This window comes from Protobothrops mucrosquamatus, unplaced genomic scaffold, assembly GCF_001527695.2.
Source record: "Protobothrops mucrosquamatus isolate PMUCROS unplaced genomic scaffold, P.Mucros_1.0 scaffold822, whole genome shotgun sequence".
In the NCBI taxonomy this organism is placed as follows: domain Eukaryota; kingdom Metazoa; phylum Chordata; class Lepidosauria; order Squamata; family Viperidae; genus Protobothrops; species Protobothrops mucrosquamatus.
Window position 1 is genome coordinate 199,709 of NW_015387083.1, and position 22,003 is coordinate 221,711.

A 22,003-nucleotide genomic window follows, 5' to 3' on the forward strand; every position below is an offset into this window, starting at 1 on the left:
TGCTGCCTGATTTCAAACTCCCCCTACTTTAACTGAGAGAAAAAATGACCTCCTGAAACTTAATTATCATGTTAAAAAAAAGTTCAACCATATCAGTTCCAGTGTGTCTCAGAATAGCACAAATAAGCTTGGGAGAAAGCATTTAGCCCTAACTCTAACCATGTGGTTGCATTGGGCCACACTGCAAAATCTTTGAAACTGACAGGTGTTCTCTATATTGCTAGCAAGGAATGCTACAAATGGACAACTAAAGCTGGTGACTTATTCTGTTATTTTCTTCCCTTATAAAAGCTGCAGGAGAGATCAGTGTCAATAGGCCCGTTTGAAGACGACCAGACAAAGTAAATATGAATCCTGTTCAAAAATATATTAAGAGACATATTAAATTTCCCAAATGAAAGAATGAAAAGATGTTGAAACTGGACAGGGCAAAAGGTTTATCTTGGAAAGGGCCACAAAAGTACGCACAATTTTATGCTAATGGGAAATATGAAAAAGTTGTTGGCTGAAATGATTTAAAAGAGACAACAGATGAGAAAAAGCTTCATAACAGAGTGATTGCTAGGAAAAGAATGAGAACATAATCTGCATATAGTAATGAAGTTAAGGAAAACAAAGAATGGTTAAAATTAAAAGAAGAAGGAAGAATGCAGAGCCCACTTTTATAGAAATAAAGGATTGTTTTGGAAGTGGGCATGAAGGGCTAAAGAATTTCCAGACTGCAGTTAAGAATAAAAGTGGTAAAATGATTTGTGATGAAATCTAAGTGAAGAAATGCAGGACTGAGTACTATACTTTAAAGATATTATGGGCACGACAGGGACAGTTTGAAGAGTGAAATTGAAATAAATACTTTAAACACTTTTGTTCTACAAAAAAAAAAATGAAAAATCATAAACACTGTTAAGAATGTTGGAAAATACTAAGGCTGGCCAGTGTTGAAGCTGTAACTAGAAAAAAAATATTTATGTAAAGGTGTGATTATAGATTCGCTTTGTTTATGAAATGGTTGTGCAACTTATTTAACGCTTGGGAAGACTATATTCATGCCTGATGATGGAAAGAATGCCACTACTGTTCCCTTAAAAAAAAGATGTTTTCTACTCCCTCATCCCCCAATCACACACTTTACATGAGCCCTTTCGAAAACCGTCTAAAAAACTAACATTCTAGTGTCTCCAATGTCACTTATTTTAAACACTTCACCACGTTAAGATACGACCCTTCCTCTCCACGTCTAGTCTAAAATGTGAAGTCCTTTATTACCTCTTAATATACTTTCACTATTTTATCTCTTACAACTTGTTTGCTAATTTAGAGCAGCCGCAGAATAAATTGGATATGCCTGACGTACAAAACATTTGCACCAATACGGAGTTAAAGGTCAGATTGTTCAGTGTAATAAGTGTGACGTATAAGAAATAAAGCGTGAGAATCAATGGTATGCTTAGCAAATGATTCAACAATGGCAAGGAAGCAAAGCGAAGATCTGTTAGTTCCCTTAGCTGTTAAATGTACAAGGAATGCTTGTGGTAATTGGGACAGTTGGGACATGAATATGTGTATCCTTTTTTTTGCACATAATGTTATGTTGCTGCTTAAGAACCAAATCATTTACAGCAGAGGTCCCCAACCTGTGGGCCACAGCCCACTAGTGGGCCGTGGCCGCTTAGCCACCAGACTGCATGAAGGGATGCCCCCACACACTTGCGCTAACACCACCGTTAGTGCGCCCCACCTCAGAGCATCCCACCGACACTAGCGGTGCTCCGAGCATCCCGCCAATGCTAGCGGTGCCCCGCCCTCGAGTGTCCCAGTACTAGTGCTGCCCATAGCATCCCGCTGGCACAGCACCGCCCCATTTGCAGCACTTGCGCCTATGCAGCCCTGTTTGCACATGCACATGGCCATTTGCATGTGTGCGTGTGCAGCCCATTGGTGTGTGCGCACAGGTTATTTTTGCATGCGCATGGCCCATTTGCATGCGCCATGTAGTGGTACCTGCCTCCCTTTCCGGGCCGACAAACCAAAAAGGTTGGAGACCTCTGATTTACAGTGAATGTTTGATGGCACTCTGAAACAATATGGATCTCAATATTGCATTTACATCCCACTTCAACCTTGCAGTTCTCAGCAGTTCTACATTTATTTTATTTTATTTAAAACATTTCTATAGCAGCCCATATGGTGGCTGGACACCATCAAAGCTGACACCAACCAGATCATAGTAAAACTCAAAGAAGTAATGCAAGATTGGAAGATGTGGAAAGACCTGGCCCATGGAATCACCAAAAGTAGGACACAACTGAATGGATAACATCATCATTATCATCATCATTATCATCATTATCATCATCATCATCATCATCATCATCATCATCATCATCATCATCATCATCATCATCATCATCGCAGTCCATCTTATAACCAACTCTAGGTTGCTCCTTGGGCATATTGCATATATGCAAAAAATTGTTTAATAAAAACAATGAAAATAATCTACTTCAAGAAATTAACAATCAAATTAATGACCCTTTTGTTAAAAACAACAAAAAGGGAAAAGGGAAAAGGAACTAGGCTAAGCATCATCATCATAGGTGGACCACCCAGAGAAAACCTAAAGGTGCTTTTTTCAAAAGGCAACTGAACTTTGTTTTTCCTTGAAGATGATAAGGAGCCCATTTTACAATACCAATGCTGCCACCGAGCATCAGTACTTACTCGCTTTGGCCTCCTCTCTTCTTGAATGTGTGAGACCATGAGGAGATTCTCTCTCCGTGATCTTGTAATTTGGGCTGATACAAGTTGGAGAAGACAATTCTGCAGGTACTACACAACAAAAGGCTTTATAGACTAAAAACAACACTTTAAATTGTAATCAGAACTGAGTCAGCATCTAATGCAGAATCTGCAGTATGGATGCTAGAAGCTCACAGCTTTGGGTACCAGTTGACCCACAGAATACTGCATTCTGGATCAAATTATATCAAAGGTAGCCCCGTGTAAAGCACATTATGGTAGTAGTCTATCTGTACAATAATGAGATAGGTTCTGTAGCCAGGTCTTCCTGCATCAGGTAAAGTTTCAATTGGCATACCAACTGAAGTTGGACAAAGGCCCCTCCAGCCATGGCTTCCACCTGCTATTCAAGTAGGAGCCTTGAGTCAAAGGCCCGCAACTCCCCAGTCATAAATCTGTTCTTTCACATCTAGTGCTTGCCTGTCCAGAGATAACAGTATTGCCAATGGAGAATCCTGAAGTATAAACAGCAACCCCATCTGGCCTAAAATAAACTTCAGCTTGTTCTTTCTTGTCCCGATCCTTAGATCAGTCACCAGGTCCTGGGTTAGATCATGGACAGCATCTCCTCTACATCCAGGAGTAGTGATGTATAATTGGGTATCATCAGCAAACCTTTGATACTGCACCCCAAACTGTCACATGATCTCCCCGTGGCCGGGAAGCTGATTGAAGGAAACCTCCTTGCCTACCACCACCTCGGAAAATAGAAGAATCACAAATAAAATACAGAAGATCAAGGAGATTATGTTTGACAGGAAAAATGGAGTGGATGATTGGGAGCTATATATAACTGGCAAAAAATATATAGAGCATATAAATGAATTTGTGTACCTTGGTAGAATGTTAAATAAAGATGTGAACATGAATGAAGAAAATTTAAGAGCTCAAATAGTGGTAAAAATGTATATATCCTGTGATCTATTGTGAGGAATAAAAGTTTGTCAAAAAGCCAATATTGTTGGGTATAAGAGTGTACTTCTGCAGCCTTAATTATATAGAAGTGAATGTTAAGTATGTCAGGAGAAACATAAAAGGAAGCTGAATGCAGGGTAAGGGGTTTACTTAAGAAGTTGAGAAAGAAGTATCCTGAAGTAGTTTGGTCAATGAGGCTAAAATTGCAAAGCAAATACGTGAAGCAAGAATGGATGGCTGAATGGAACGGAAAGACCAAGAAAGACATAAGAAGTGGGGGAAGGAGAGAGAGAAAGAGAAGCCTGAAAAACAAGTGGCACCCTATGTTTGCAAGAAAAGGATGATATGGAGAGATATTATAGCAGGCGATATAGATTTAAACAAGATTTAGTTAATTTCCATTTCTTTTCTCTTGATTTTGTCCCTTTAATTTCTTTTCACTGGTATTTCACCCTCTATAATTTGCATCATACTAGAAATCATGAATCACTATTTCCTCCAAAGATAAGAACAGCATTAAGTAAAAAATGAAGAAGGCAAATTTCACTGATTTTCAAAAGATGAATGCAATTGCATTCTAATGAATTCTTCCAATATGTCAAAATTACCTTAATGGAACAAGAACAGTTAAGAAACAACTGTCACTTGCTATATCAAATTTGGAAGGTTTCTTGTGCAGTGGTTAGAATGCGGTATCCTAGGCAAAACTCTGCCCACTGCCAGGGGTTCGATTCTGACTGGCTCAAGGTTGACTCAGACTTTCAGCCTTCCAAATTGAGGACCCAGATTGTTGGGGGCAATATGCTGACTTTGTAAACTACTTGGAAAGGACTGTAAAGCATTATGGAGAGGTCTATAAGTCTAAGTGCTATTGCTATTACTCTGTAATCCTTCAGGTTTATGGTCAACAATTCAATGAATGTACATGAAATGTACAAGAAATAAGAAGAATCTTTGCTGGAACTATGGAAGTTTAGTCATGATTGAACAAAAAGGACCTAGTGTTGACATTTTCTACAAGCAAAGAAACTCTTGTATCAGTTATAGATCCAGATGTTTATTGTCTATAGGGAAAATAATCTATTTTGGCAGATGTAAGCCATATATTCCTATGCTTGAATTTTATCACATTTTTGATCACACACATGTAAACCTTATACAAGTAGTCGTCAGCTTAGAATGGCAATTGGAACAGGAATTACCATCACTTAGCAATGTGGTAATAAAGCACAATGCCACATGGCCAAATTGCTTAGCAACAGCAGTTCCAGTAGTCCCAGTTGCCATTGTTAAACAAGGATTGCATGGGCTCACATAATTGCAACTTCTAACTTTCTGCTGGCTTCTCCATTGACTTTGCTTGTGGGAAGCTGGCAGGGAGCATTGGAAATCACAATCACAGACTGCAGGGACAATGCAATAACCAGAACTCTGGGAACTAGTTGTAAGTCCCCTTTTCCAGTGCCACTGTAACTTTGAATGGTCACAGAATGAATGGATGCAACCCAGGTAGTGGTGGGTGGTAGTGGTGGTAGTGGTGGTAGTGGTAGTGGTGGGATTCAGCCAATTCGCACCAGTTCGGCAGAACTGGTAGTTAATTTTTTGTTGCCCAAGCCCACAATGGACTTCCGGAAGCGGCATCCACACAAGAGAACCGGTTGTTCACATATTTGAATCCCACCACTGAACCCAGGGTTTACCTGTATTTAAAATGGAGGAACAGAATGATAGTCAAAATATTCCCTATTCAGTAGGAAAGAAATAAGAACTGCGAGCAAGAGATAGGGATTTTTTTTAGCTATTTGAAGTTTATACAAGGAACAAGGAATGTAACAGTAAAGGATACCATGTCTTTTATACGCAGAATGGATTTCAAATGCCCAATATTTTAGAATAGTGTTTTGTTGCCAAACAAAAACAAACATCAAGCTGCATACTTTGTTTTGCATGCTGTATCAAACATGGAAGGAGAAAGATTATTTTCATCTGGCGAAGCCGGTCAAGTTTTGCTTATTAACTAAGAATTAATTTAAAGAATTCATTCATTTTGTTGCATCAAATCAGAGAAGAGCCAACTTTGTTTGATGGTGGTGTAGTTAAGTAGGAAACTTTATTTCTGAATTGTGCAAATATATGCCAACCCAAAGCAGCTTCTGAAAACTTAATATGTTAGCCACAACAATGAAGAACTAAATTGCAGTGCGTATTCATTTAAAACATGAAAAATGACCACAGAATACACCAATAAAAATATACAACATTAGTATGTCAGATAAAGTTTCATTTCTAGCAGAAACCTCTTATTATGCTGCTTTCATCTGTGGTTTATTACTATGCTCCAATTTTGAAGACATAAAATTAATTTAAATAAGATAGACTTATTTACATAGATAAGAAATATTCACTAAAATATTAGCCTATTAGTTTAAAACTGTTCAATGTAGCCAGGGAAGGAAAGGTCTGTGGCTATAGAGTATCATGCACACAAATGTCACAATCTTAAAGTTAATGACACAAGAATCTCTGGGAGTGCTAGATGTAATAAGACAGGATTAGTTTTGAAAGCATAAATATTTTCTCCCTTTGGACCAGAGTACAGAACTCTGATACAGAGAAAATGATGAATTTTGATAGAAAAGAGCAACAGGTAAGCAAAAATCGGGTAATTTTAAAAATCACTAATGTAACATAGCTCCAATTTTTCTTGTTAACGTGGAAAAATGCAATTACTAAGCAAATAAATAGTGTAAAATTTACTACCATACATACACCAATATAAAATTCTTCCCTTTGAAGCAAAGTTTCAGATTTAATTTCCAAAAGTGTTTGGGGCAGAAATATAGCACCTCTGCAACATCTTAAAGTAACTATACTTTCTCTTAAGACTGTGGAGTTACCCCCATAGATACCACACAGTTTAGGAAAAAAACATACCAATATTTTTGGTGTCCTAAAGAGACAATATTCACACTCTCACAAACTCCAAAGCATCTTTTGGAAATTAAGTCTGAAGTGCAGGACAACACTCCAGAAGATCAGATATAGTTTCTTCTTTAACAATCACTCATTCAGTGAGCGTTCAAGGTATATGGTGCTGAACAAGGGGACTTACAGCTGTTCTTTCTAGCTGTAGCTGGAAATTAGCCCACAATTATAACAGTCGCAGAAACTTGTAGCCATGTGATCGCCATTTGCAATCTTCACTGATGGTTTCCAATAAGCAGAGTTAATGGGGAAGCCGGCAGGAAGTTGCAAATGGTGCTGTTAACAGCCCCGTAACAATTCTGCAGGATTTGCTTAATGATGGCCGCCAGAACTGCTCTTGTAACTCAGTGCTTTATGCCAATGTCCCAATTACTGTCCTTCAGTGAGAATGACCTGTACAAACAGTCATAAAGAGGCCAATTTATCAAATTCAACACATCTAATTGGAAGGGGAGCAGGAAGGAAGACTTGGTGTCAAAACACGAAGCAAAGAAAATTCAGAAAAGTTGAACTTTAAATCAACCAAGCATATGTGATTTGTATAAAATATATAGACAAACTCTACACTAGATATAAGGCTTATGTTAAATATAAAGTTATAATTAAACGAGCAGAGGAAAATTGTAAGGTTCTTTCATTTACATACTACAAATAACTCATAACAGCTTGTTACTTCTGCACATGCTTATGTTTCCAGATAAGCATCATATATTATAAAATCACAAAATACAACATAGTATACAATTATCTACCCAGTTCCAAGTCAGCTGGGTTTAAGCATTATCATTAATCATTTTCTTTAACCAATGTTTAACTAACAGTGATCTTAAAAGTCTTGTCAAAGACACTTGTTTAATGAACACAAAAATTTCCCCTTTCTTACTTTAACCAACTAAGTAAAATTACAAGCTACACAACCTATTTGGTGTAAGAAATTTAAAGACACCATTCAAGGAGTTTCACAATTAGATTTCACATGTACAGCTTAAGTTCATTTCTGATAGCAATTTTCTTTGTTATTCTGCAATTGGCTTAATAAATGTAAGAGTTTTATAATACATCTTGAAAAATATTGGTGGTGGTTTCAGTCAGAAAACCAAGTAATTTCCCAATTTCCACTTGGAATAGTTTAATTTATATTTTGAACTTTTATAGTGAACTACACTACCACATTTTCCTAGCATTCTACATGGTTGAAAGCCATTACTAAAACAAATATTTGTCAAACCTGGAAAATGGGATTAACATACCTGTAGTTAAAGGAAGGTGAATGCCAGTTTTTAAACATGTTAAAGTATACCAAAAAGATGACAGAGTTGCTCCTGATAGTAACAGAAGTAGGATAGGTTTCAGCATTCCTCTGATAAAATCAGCAAACCTGTAACATAAACCATAGTTTTAAAATCATTCATACAAACTGTGATAAAAAAGTATACTTTAGCTAAAGTGCTCTGTAGAATTAAAACAGTGTTTTCTGATATAGTAGTTCTGGACGAACTGTACAGTTCCTGCTGTCTTAGGAAAGCTCAAAATATTCTTAAAGACTCATCTTATTCCGGACATTCTTTTTTTGAACTATTATCATCTGGCAGATGGTACAGGATAATAAAAACAAAGACAAATAGGCTGAAAAATAGTTTTTATCCCAGAGCTGTAACCATATTAAATATTACTGTATAGTGCAACATTGAAGTGCAATACAAGGGTGGCGCAATGGTGAATAGAATGTGAAGGATGTGTATATATAATGTATGTTCTTATTTGTGGTTTTTACTTGTGTGTAGTGTGCACTGTGGACAGCATTTAATTTCGTTGTGAGTTACACAATGACAATAAAGATATTCTATTCTATTCTATTCTATTCTATTCTATTCTATTCTATTCTATTCTATTCTATTCTTCTAGAAAGTTATCAATAGACACAAAGATGCATTACAATGTATGTGATAATTTTGAATTTCTAAGATGAGTCAGGTATGGAGTTAAGTCTATAATTCCTTTTTATTTTTATTTTATTCTTGTCTGAGGAAAAATACCTTAGGATGTTAAACAATTTGCTGACTAATGGAAATTATTCCCCTCCAATTAATGGAGCATTGTAAATGGCTTTATACTATTTTTCTTAGTTCAACATCATCTTGAGTTGACGTTTCTCATATTATTTCTGTAAAATTCAATGGGCTGAGCTGGATATAAAGTTTGATCTCAAAAGAATTGGCCTATCCATTTCAACCTTTTCACCCACTTTTGTAGAAACTTGGTTTATTTCAGCCATTTATCCTGGATTACTCTAATGCAGGCATGTCAAACTCGTGACGTCACGTGACGTTGCACAATGTATCACGACTTTTTCCCCATTGCCGGCAATGGGGTGGGTGCGGTCTTGGCATGACACATCTGGCCCGGAGGCCGGCAGTTTGACATGCCTATCCTAATGGGCTGATGAAGAATGACCACTGAATTAAGACTGCATCAAAAAGAGAGAGTCGATTTAAAATTTATTGGGATAACATGCAAACTGGTGATACACCAGTGAAAAACAGTGAGAACAAAATATAAAATTAATTAAATGAATGAATCACATTATAGTGAAATGCTTAATGAATCACAACAGAATAAAATTATTAATCAAATAAACAACTGAAACAAAATTTCCTAAACCAGTTATGGAATAATAAATAGTGAATCAGTAAGTACTGAAGGAATAATGAATACTAATATAAATCAGAAAAAAGCATATTAAAATTAAACTTTGGCTACTCCATTTTTTAAAATCAGAATGACTTGTCTTTCCATCTTATTGTGAGACATTAAAGACTAGGGTTAAAAGAATTCAGTATCATATTTGGTGGCATCAAAAACAAATAGTTGCCTTCTCTTTAACATTAGCATTTTTATAGACAATATCTTTTAATGAAAATGACATCTCATGACCTAGCTAGCCACTAAGTTTCTGATGACACTTCTGAATCTCATTTATTATATTTGCCTAACATATATATTTAGAATAGAACAGAACAGAACAGAGCTGGAAGGGACCTTGGAGGTCTTCTAGTCCAGCCCTCTGCTCAAGCAGGAGAACCTGTACCATCTCAGACAAGTGACTCTCTAGGCTCTTCTTAAAAATCTCCAGTGATGGAGCACCCACGATTTTTGGAGGCAAGCTAATCCACTGGTTAATTGTCCTCACTGTCAGGAAGTTTCTCCTTAATTCCAGGTTGCTTCTCTCTTTGATCAGTTTCCAACCATTGTTTCTCATCGTTCCCTCTGGTGCTTTGGTGAATAATGTGACCCCCTCTTCTTTGTGGCAGCCCCTCAAATACTGGAATACCGCTATCATGTCTCCCCTATTTCTTCTTTTCTTTAGACTAGCCAAGCCCAAGTCCCGCAGCTGTTCTTTGTATGTTTTAGTCTCCAGGCCTTTGATCATCTTAGTTGCTCTTCTCTGATTTTTTTTCCAAACCTTCAATATCTTTTTTGTGATATGGTGACCAAAATTGGCTGCAGTATTCCAGGTGTGGTCTTACTAGGGTTTTATAAAGCGGTACTAATACTTTGCGTGATCTTGATTCTATGCCTCGGTTTATACATCCCAGGATTGTATTAGCTTTTTTGGTTGCTGCTGCACACTTCTGGCTCATAGTCAAGTGATCGTCCATTAGGACTCCAAGGTCCCTCAGTTACTGTTTTTGAGCCAGGTCTTGCCTAATCTATACTTGTACCTTTGATTTTTCCTGCCTAAATGTAAAACTTTGCTTTTATCCACACGGAAACTCATTTTGTTGGATAGGGCTCATTGTTCAAGTTTGTCAAGATCTTTTGGGATCCTGAGTTTGTCTTCTAGGGTGTTGGCTTCTCCTGTCAGTTTGATGTCATCTGCAAATTTGATGAGTTCCCCTTCAATTCCCTCATCTAAGTCATTTATGAAGATATTGAAAATACTGGGCTTAAGACGGAACTTTGTGGTACCCCACTGCTTACTTGTCTCCATGTGGATATGGTGCCCTTGAGGACTACTCGTTGAGAATACGGTTTGCCAGCCAGCTACAGATCCATCTGGTGGTGATGTTGTCTATTCCACTTTCTTCTAGCTTACCAAGGAGTAGGTTGTGGTCTACTTTATCAAATGCCTTACTGAAATCTAAGTATACTACGTCCACAGCATTTCGCTGGTCTATTAGTTTAGTCACTTTATTGAAGAATGAAATAAGATTGGTTTGGCAAGATCTGTTTTTAACAAACCCGTGCTGGCTACTAGTTATAACTTTGCTTGCTTCTAGTTGTTCACAGATCTATTTTTTGATTATCTTTTCTAAGATCTTCCCAGGTATTGATGTTAAACTGATTGGTGTGTAATTTCCTAGGTCTGTTATTTTCCTCTTTCTTGAAGATGGGAACCACATCAGCCCTTTTCCAATCCTCAGATACAGTACTTCCCCTGTGCTCCAGGATTTATGAAAGATGTGGTGTAATGGTTCTGAGATAACATCTGCCAGCACCTTCAGAACTCTGCAATGTAATCTGTTGGGTCCCAGTGATTTATACTCGCCAAGGTCAGATAGGTGTTCTCTTACCATTTTCTTGCTTATTTTAATTTTTGTTTCTAGTTTGTCTAGTTTGCAGTAGGTTCTCTCTGAGTTTGTTAAAGTCAGCTCTTTTGAAGTTTAAGACACTGGTTGAATTGTTTTCTATTGCTAGTGTTTGCATTATATTAAATTCCAGTATGATGTGGTCACTTTCCCCCAAGGTTCCAGCAATTTCAATTCCCTCTATCACTTCTTCTCTATTAGTAAGGATTAAGTCCAGTATAGCTTTACGTCTAGTTCCCTCCTGCACCTTTTGGGTGACAAAGTTGTTGTCTAGGTTGGTTAGGAATCTGTTTGATCTCCTGCTCACTGCAGAGTTTGTCTCCCATTTGATATCTGGAAAGTTGAAGTATCCTATTACTACTGTGGTATACTTCCTACATACATTTGTTAACTGGTTGGCAAAGAGTTCATCTATTTCTTCTGATTGGTTGGGTGGCCTGTAATATACAAAAACCTGAACTAGCTGAGTACAGAGAAGCCCAATAAATATTTTTGAAAGCTAGTTCAGGTTTTGGGTCCTTAAATAAAAGTGGTCAGGTCCCTTTAATGTTATGTTACTTCAAGCCATAGCCCCCAGCAATCCTTTCTAGTACAGAGGTAACCCAGATCAACTTTCATTGTGTTCATATTCTATCTTCCAAATGCTCCTTCATCATACCCTTAAAGCATAAAGATGATCAGGCTTTATTTGTCCAATGTTTATTAAGTCCCTTCTTCATGTAGCTGCAGAAAGTGGCTAGACACACAAAGTTAACATTTTCTGAACTGAAAAGGGACAGCCTTCTGACTTTGTGCACTTGGAGGGCATAGGAACTTTGAGTCTGGCAGCTGAAGGACAGAAGACAATTTATCAGCTTGCATTAATTTACCAGCTTGCATTATAATGAATTGTTTGCATTGATTTGTTATGGACACTTTAATTTTACATATTTTAAGTCTCTTAATGTCATATTAGCAAGTTGCACACACTGGGTGATATGTAAGCCCAGTGAATCTCTCTCAGCCCTATCTGCTGTTGGGGCGGGGGGTGGGGGAGGATAGTACCCCATTTAAGCACACAAATTTGGAGAAAGTCACTTTGAATTACTGTATCACAATCCATTCAAGACTTGTATATTCATTTGTCCTTAATTGTTCCATCCCTACTCATCTCTCTTTCACTTTATTTTTGATGTGGTCTTTCACTTTTTATATTGTGGCTTCTTCTATTATTTTACATGTTGTAAGATTTCCTATCTGCATGTGTGAAGTCAATGTCTTCTTGTTAATATTACATACAGAGAAATACTTCCTTAATTATCAAGCAATGTTGGCATTAATAATTGCCATTTCAGACCAAGTCTTGCATTCCAACTGAGGCTAATAATATGCCCTAAGAAACAGCATTCTGCTCTTTTTCTCTATCTAGCAACCAACATTCAGAAAACTGGTCTAGTTCTAATTTATTCTCCACTCACACACTTTATCACTTCTGCTGTTCATTTCTTCCCCTCCTTTTTTTCTTTCCCACAAATTGCAATGTAGCCCTTGACCTTGAGCTTCCACTGAGAAAGCAGTTGAATTCCTACTACAGGACACCAAGGAGCATATTGCCGTCACCCCTTCAATTTGGACCAGTATTTCATGAGCTAAAAACGTCACTTTGTATGCATCTTTTAGTTCACAATTTAATTAAATCTGTAAGCTCCTCTCCTTATTGCTATAGATATTACCCTATGTTGCAAAGTTGCTGCATTTTGACTTTGCTGTAGTTTAATGCTGAAGGAAATGTTGAGCTATGAAGGACAAAACTTGAAAAATAATTCTGGCTACTATGAAATATGACAAGAAAAATGCCATGGGGGGAAAAGAGAGAATCAGGTTGCTTTGCAACGCTGTGCAATTTAAGTAAAGAAAAAAAAATGGGTGTCACTTTCCAAAGTTTCTTTTTTCTTTTTTCCTTTCCCAACCCAAATTAGCTTCGTTCCATAGTGGCTAAGAAAGGCATACAATACTCACCAGCCACCTAAAATATCTAAGGCTCTTCAATCATAAACATGCCATATAAATTATCTCAAATTTCTGGTCTGGAGTTAGGAGAGTGGCATAAATCTCATGTGGAGGAAGGCACCATATACCACTGGTAACAAAATAATGAAATTTGAGAGCTCATTTTCCAACTGCGCTTTCCTTTGACAGGCATAATTTTGTACCATAGACACAAACGTTTCTATTAGATGCGGAGATTTGCTTGACATCCAAATGATAGCTTCAGCAGCATCCAACTGGAAAGAGGTTTAAATGCAGTGTCCTTTATAGATTGCATTTAGCCAGTAAATAATGCTCACCAGGTGAGTGAAATTATATTGCAATTTATTACAATGGGTGGTGGAAGAATTGGGACTGAGTTACCAGTGTAGGATGGAATAAATCTCCACTAGTGTTGTCAGAGGAAATTCCAGAGCTACTAAGCAAATTAGCAACTAGTGGAACAAAACAAAACAAAACTTCCACACTTACATTATTAGAAAATATACCAAGATGCCTTCAAGTCACAGGACCATCACAGAAATCCATGAGCCTGTCGGACCTGACAAAAAGTCATTACCTAATTTTCCTAATTAAAACTTTCAGCAGATGATAGTCAGGAAAGACACCGATTTAATTTTATACAGATAAATTGCTGAATAGATCTAAGGAAAGGGAGTTATTCATCAAGAGAGATAAATCGCTACTCTTTTTGCATTCAAAATTCTATGCTTGAAGGTTTTGTAATTTTTTTCAGTCAGAAAGAGGTATTTGGCAAGAGGCTGTTAGCTTTTTATTTAAAGCACAAAAAGTTTGAAGTGCTGGAGTCAACAAAAATGTATGCATTGCTACAGAATTGGAAACCATTTGTTAGCAGATAAAAAGACATTAAAAGGATAGTCTGTTACTAAAATTGAGCTACATGTTTGAGTAATTAATTTCTCTCAAAAGGTCAAAATTTACATAAAACTCCGTTGGCAAACCTGCAGAGGAATCATTATAAAGCTAAAAAAGAACGGCCACCCATTACAATATACCAGCAAGAGAAAGAAGTATCCTTTGTATAAAAGAACCTGTAACCGGGTAGAAGAAAAATCAATGTGATACAAAACTTTGCTGACTTAAAGCGATAAGAGGCACATATTTATAGTTGTAATTCTGTGCCCTTACTTCCATTTCCTTGAGAATGTTTTATCAAAGAGCTGTGATCTCTAACAACCAGATATCTCATTTAGCAAGTCTAAATAAGCAACTCTATTTTTTAGATATTTATACGTTCAAGTATAGCACTGCAACCTTAACATTGAAAGAAGTAAAATAAGGAAACTGGTTTTTTTTTAAAGTATACCACCCAACTCTGTTAGTTATATCCAACAGCCAACTAAATTAGTTTTATTTTGATAGAGGAACGATCCAACGCTTTCAATGATATGGATTATCTTGACCCCACGGTTTAAAGATATCTGCAAGTTGTTAAAATCATAGTCAGATGCTTTAAAATTCCGGTTGTCCTTGTATGTGAAGGAGGAAAAGCATGAAGGATTGAGACTCAGTGTACCATACACTCAATCCTTGTTATCCACAGGGGTTACATCTTGAAAACCCCCGCAAAAACAGAAACCACTGATAATGAGGCATTAAAGTGAATATAATCTGTACAGAACAATGAAATAGATAGCCAGTAAAATGGAAATCTTCAAATATTTACCTACATTTTGTCAGAAATACCTTATTTTCAGCAAAGAAGAAACTATGCAGTTACAACTAATCCTAGCAATCTTGCATCTCCTTTCCTGTTTATTTTTTTATAGTAAATCCACACCTACATACAGACAACATAGTACTGTTGGAATATGCCCCCCTTTTAAAAAAAATAGGATATGGCAACTTCCGGTTCCGGTACGCGGCGACGCCGGTTGTGTCTGAGGACTCGTCTCCAGTCCGCCCGGGTTTTCTTCTTTGGTAGACCCCTTAGTGGGTCGAAAGTCACCCTGGAGGGGCGATCACCGAAGAGGAGGCTTGCTGGTGACTGCGGGAGAGCAGCAGCTTCTCCCGTGGCTCCAGCTATTTCCTTAGGGCCGACAGAGCAAAGATCGTCCTGCAAGATGGCCGATTACCCTGCTGCACCACTGAAGCCACAATTACATCCAAGCGTATCAGACCCCCCGCGGAGGATCTGGGTGAGACCTTCTTTGCCCCTCTCTTTCCCCTATTTGGTTTTTTTTATTGCCTGTAAAAGCTTGGTTGGAATTATTTCCCCATCTGGAAAAAGCAGCTTTTGTATGTGTGGGAAGAAAGGCGTGAGAACAAAAAATTTAAAGACTACATTTTATTTTCATTCATTTTGGGATACAGAAAAAACCCCGCTTTTTTGAATTGTATTATTATTTCATATTGGAAGATTATTTCTTTCTCCACTTTTTTCTTCAAAAGATAGAAAAAGGAAAAAAATGGTGTCTGGAAAAGATTTTTTATTTACTGAGGACATCTAGTGGTGAAAAGTTAATATTGCAACTGTGGATTATCCTTTGGAGAGAAGGACCTGACCTTCAAACTATTTCTGGAAAAGATAAGATGATGCAGCTGTGGGAACTGAGGGGGTGGACACTGCTTAACTACAGTTTTCACTAAAAACAAAGAAGAAAGGATCTTCTTTAATCACTTTTAAAATGGAGAAATTTTACTCACACTTAGACTGTAAGCTTATAGTGGAAAAGATTTATGAAGCTACTGAAGAAATATGTGCCATAATGAAAGGGACTACCACAGAACAAAGAGCCAATTCTACCCCAAACTCTCAAACTAACTTTCAGACTACATCTGACTATTCTACAAACCAAAATAGACCAGAAGAGGAACTAAGGGAGACTAAAGAGGAATTTGCTACAATGAAAGAGACTACCACAGAATTAAGAGCCAGAAACTCTCCTTCAAATCTTAAAATTGACTCTCAGATTACATTTGACTATTCTACAAACCAAAATACACTAAAAGATTACTTCATTGAGAATGCAGAGGAACTTATTTTACCTTACAAGTATCTTATCTGCATTTTTGAGGATTAGAAAAAGCAAAGAGTGAGATTTGAACTTTTAAAGCAGCGAGGCCTCAAGGATAAAAGAAATAGAAGTCCAATGCAGAGGACAGGAGGTTTTTTACTGTCTCAAATGGTATTACAAGCAACAAAGAGAGACCTATCGGCTGAAAGGGAAGCTCTGTTATGGAAACCTACTTGGCATAAAAAGAAGCCTAGAATAAGACTGAAAAGAGAAACTTAAACTATACATACTGGATTCAAGGCATTTTAGAACTACGGATTGATTTAAGGACTAAGTTTTTGAGTTAGAAGTAAGGAAAATGGGTGATTATTAGAATATATATATTAAATAGAATAAGAATGTATGTTTTGGAATATTAGGTTTATTTGTATGAAAACTATTATGTAATGGAATGAAGAAAATTGAAGAGGTGTTTTAGATCGGGATTGAACTAATAATTAATGGAATGTTATTTTAATAAGATGATGTGTATGTTTGATAATATGGATGTTATTAGGTATGATAATTAATTGGATGAAATTAGAATTTTGTTTAATGGATTTAAATGATTTAAGGTTGATAATACTTTGTTAGTTTAAAGAAATTGATTGATTGATGAATTAGATATGTATAGGATAGATCAATATTTTATTTTAATTGGGAGATATTAGTGGAAGAAGAAATAAATAAGATAAAATTAAGGAAGTAGGATATATTTGGAAGAGATACTTGAACTGATAATGTGTTTATTTCAAGTTAAATTTGATTATGGTATTGTAATTGTATAAAGCTCTAAAACAGGTTTAGGATTAATAGAAATTTAAGTTAGAAATGGACTATTTTAAATATACTAAGCAATTTGAGGGAAATAGAGAGGGAATATTTGATGTACTGATTGAGTCATTTATATATCTTTTGTTTTTGGATTTTTGATTACCCTAGCACCATGGTGTGTCTCAAGCACTTTGTCTTAAGAATTAAAAAACCAATAAAATGTGTTTCAAAAAAAAAAAAAAGGATATGGCAATTGTGCAGTTTTTCTGCACATCTGGGAAGTTTACACTTTACCACCAAATCTGACATCATGTTTATGTTTCTCTATTTAGCTGTAATGTATTTTAATTACTTCAGTAAGATTATTAATCCATAAACTAAGACTAGCAACTCCCAACCAACCATAAACATAAAACTTCTAAAAAACCCTATGCTGCAATTATTGCTACAGTATATAGCACCAGGAGTGAACACGATAATGCTTTTAATTTTAATACAGGCAAATGCATTTAAACAGATTTTAAAAACACGTTCGAAAGCAACCATTTTTCAAGCATGGCTAATTTATTCAAGGCTTCAGGCCAACAGAGGCCGTGACTGAAGCAAGCAGTGTCTCCTTTTTGAAAATGCCATTGTTATTCCTTCAAGCCGAATGGAAAAATGAAAGAAAATTATATAAAGAAATTATAGAGGAACTCCCTCTAGCTATCCATCAACAGGACAACTCTTCGAAAAAACAACCCAATGGGACCAAACTTGGTGAGGCTAGAAAAAGCTAGCAAAAAAAAAGACTTAAGTCTGAAAATCAGTCATATTCTCTTGGGGCTAAAGAGAAAAACAATCCAGAATAAAGTCCTTCCTAGACATGTTAGCAGGATAGTTGTTTGGGATCATCCCTGACTATTGCTGGCTGTTCAATGCAATGTTCCTCTCCCTTCCTTCTTCTGGTCTCTGACACAGAGCGGTGCATAAGGACTCACCCTGCGCACTGAAAGGAGCACATATGCACAGAAAAGTGGAGGAAAAGTGGAATCTCTCCCTCTCTCCCCCACACACAAACATTTAAGTTTGCTACATAAAAGAAAACAGAGGTGCTTCCTATGGCCAGTGCTGAATAGGTCTGGAAAGCATTCTAGAAATCATGATCTGCACAATTTCCATATCTTGTTTTCTTTAACACAGAGGAGCTAAGATGGTGAAGAGGCATATAAATTTTTCTTTAACTCCTCATTTTCACTATTAAAAGTTCTTTCCCTTCCAACAAGCTCTTCTCTTTCTCACATACAGAAGACACCAGAGAATGGACAAATAGCTCTGATGTGAACTTTAAGAAGGCTTTGGAAATTAGGCTCAGGGTAACATGAAATTAGAGGATTGTGTGAGTTTTTCATACCATAGATCTTAAAGGAGTTTTGTTGACCCAGAGATAGAAAAAAATCCTTGATAAAGGATAATTATGCAGAATAACAAGAATTATAGCCTAGGAAATATTATGTTAGCCATATGATATAATGAGGCACTTTACAATTATGCCAATGTAAACAATATAACAGCCATCAAGTCAAATCAATTCATTGGAATCAAATCAATTCATTGGAATCACATGTTTACACTTAATTTATTTACAATATTCCTGTTTCATGTGCAAGAATGTGCAAGTGGCTTAAAACTGTAAACTAAAACAATAATAAAATAAATATTGAATCATAGTTTTGAAAGTTTATCAACCTGAAGAAAAAAATCTGATCAAAGTCTGATGAAAAAGGAGGAAAAAGCAAGAATCAAAACAAAGATGTAAGGTACCAACTAGTTATTAAAAGCACAAGAAAATGAAATCCTTAAAAAGGTATTTATTTGATTTATTCTGCCTTTATTTTTTTTTGTCAACTCAAGTCAGCATACCTACCATACCAAACATTATCACTTACCGTATTTATATTTTAATTTAGTTTAGTTTTGATGCTTAAACAGTAGGCCTTTCTAAAGATAGTTTCTCGGTAAACTTCTGAAAATAATCTCAAAAGAAAGGCACATTCAAAAAAAGAGACAAACACATACAAAAAACTATAAAGAACTTAAAATTAATTCTGTGTTATCAGATATGCAACAAATATATCATGCTACAAAATGCTGATCTGGAAAATTTCACAGCTCTGTAGGTTTCATCATATTCAGTTCTAAAACAATGAATGTAAAAGTAGGGGATGATTTTTTTGTGTTTGTGGCCTTGAACATAAAATTAAAGGGGAAGTTGAGGCCATAAAATGTGAAGGACCACTTTAACTAGTATAGGCAGGGCTTGTTTTTGTCAAAAAGAGGAGAGGGTTTTTAATTTTTTTCTTTGTGATATACCCATGTTCAAACTTACACTTTAAAGTGTGATGGAAAACCATGGCAGCAGCTTCCAGCTCTTATGTTTATAAAGAGCATTATGTAGCAAAAAGCAGGCTGCAGTTGGCTACCCGTAAGCTAAGCTATACATTTATATGAGTGACACTGAATCACATATAAGCTTTTTTTTTTGCCATTTCACTCTTCGTTTTGGGTAAGAAAGAGAGCCTGCAAACCCACATTTAATCACCACTTCCCATTATATCCAGATTAGGAACTACAACCAATAGTTTCCAAATAAAATAAGCTAAATTTAAACCATAGTTTAAAACTGGCTTATGATCATTGCCAGCTTGGAATAATTATTCATAGTTTCTGATTTGGAAGGAAAGAGAAGCTATGGTTAAATGAACATTTATAGCTGGCTTATTCTTCTGAAATTCAGAAAAAGGTTCCATGAGGGCATTTTACATCTTATGGATATGTGCTTTATTCAGCCATGATTTCATCATTTGATCATAATCATATATTATTTGGACTATTAACTATATTAATTCCTTTCTGCATGAAAGTTCATTAAGCTGAACAATTTATATGGCTAATATAATTTGGGAACCCAATGATAGATGTAACAAATCATTATAATATCCTCTACTTCTAAACATCTTTTGTATTAAGCACTTTGATGTTATGATATTCAGAAGTTCACAACTCACATATAGTCAGGGGTTTATAGTAATGGAAATACAGCAAGACTCTCACAAGATGTTTAAATAATTCACCGTAACATTCAAACCAACCCCATAATATCCAATTTCCCCAAAGAATCAATCACAACTATAATGGAAGAGATGAAAGCAAAACATGAGCAAAATACCCATCGTTCCTTCATTACTTCATCTAAGTATTCTTCCACCTTTGGATGGAGTGGACCGAGAGTAGTTTTCAAACACAGTAATACACCCTGCTTAGTTTGATGACTGAACAAATGGGATTTTCAGCATTCACGGACTTTTAAAAAAATGACAAATTACTATTCTGGATAGAAGATGAATATATCTCTAACCTATAGAAAATGATTTTTTTTACAATTGTCATGGGAGAGAGGAAATGATTTCAGGGGGTATTATTTTAGGATAACTAAAAGACAATTTCGCTAAAGAAAAATAAGAGAGGAAAAAAGTAAAGCTTACCTTGCTAGTGCTATGCCAACAACACAGCCGCCTACAATGGACCAAAATCCAATCCAACCTGCATCCACCTGGAAAAAATTTTTTTTGGGTTGATATTTGCTATTTGTATATAAGTATTCTGGACTACAGCCCTGAAAGTAAGTTTCTATTTGGCTATTGACTGACTTATTATCAATTACGTAATCTGCTTAATCTCTTTTTAAGCCATCTAAGAACGCAGATGCTCTTTCTCAAGATCCTCAAGACTGCTTTCTCAAAACCCTCTTGAGAAAGCAAATACAAGTTAGCACCCTTGGTGTATGAGATGTATTCTTTTTACGCTGACTTCAGTCTGACCAGAGGCATCCACAAGGGGAAGGAGCGGTCTATTCCTTTCATATGTGCATTGTGACATTGCATTCACATACAAAAGGGGTAGAACTTCCATTTCAGACTGTTTTCATCAATTTGATGAAAGCATCAGATCCTGTAGACACCTCTAGATCTACTCCCAATCGGTTTCAATATTAAACATTAAGAATATGATCTGTTGATATTTAAAAAAAAATCTTTCTGCCACTTTCCTTCTTTAACTTTCTAAAAATAATGCCTATTTCAATAGATACCATTTTTTTCTTCTTTATTCCATCTATGATATCCAGCTATTTATTTTTAATACCCTGAAAATACTACTATTTGCTCCAGCTTGAGACAAAAGCACAAACACAGCATGATTGAAGCAATTCTGGGTGATTTCTACCTCAATTAGATAGAAATCTGTACTTCATTCTGTTCTTGATTAAAACTTCTCTACAAAGCTCTGCCTCTAATATGCATTTGGGGAGGTTCTTGAATTCAAAAGGTCCAATGTGACAAGATAGATGAAACGAAATGAATCAGAACTCTGAGACAAGAGGTTTCAAAGAATATGTTTATTGGTTACATAGTACTGACAAGGTCAAAAGTGAAACCAAGTGTGAAATTCCCTCCAAAGAGTTACACTATAACAAAGTTAAACTTCCCACTCCAGTGCTATGCAATCAGCTACGTTCCCCAACAGACTAGTTTGGTAGGCTTTCTACCCCCTGCTCCCCCTCCCAATCTAACCCCGTGCAACCACAGTGGGATGGAGTGGGTGGGGTTTTAACTAGGGTTTATTTTGGGGTAAGATTTATTTATGTGTCTTATGTAAGACACATAAAAATCAAGCTAGGGCTTATTTTTGGGATAGGTCTTATTTTCGGGGAAACCCAGTAGTTGTATGTGAGGATAGCTTATGAAAAAGTCTTGGGCTAAACTTTATGTGGAATTCCTCTAAGGCAGGCATGTCAAACTTGCAACATGTCGCGTGACGTATCACAACTTTTTCCCCATTGCTGGCAATGGGGTGGGT

At 36.3% G+C, this 22,003-nt stretch overlaps 1 protein-coding gene across 1 annotated transcript in view; it reads right to left on the bottom strand.

Moving 5' to 3' along the window:
• Positions 1–22,003, bottom strand: part of SLC49A4 (solute carrier family 49 member 4) — an 89,427-nt gene that overhangs the window by 11,114 nt on the left and 56,310 nt on the right. The window contains exons 7-8 of the mRNA XM_015818916.1: positions 20,632–20,699; positions 7,950–8,077 (exon numbers count right to left, since the gene is read on the bottom strand). Of these exons, the coding sequence (XP_015674402.1) occupies positions 7,950–8,077; positions 20,632–20,699 (196 nt within the window). The remainder of the gene's footprint in view (positions 1–7,949; positions 8,078–20,631; positions 20,700–22,003) is intronic.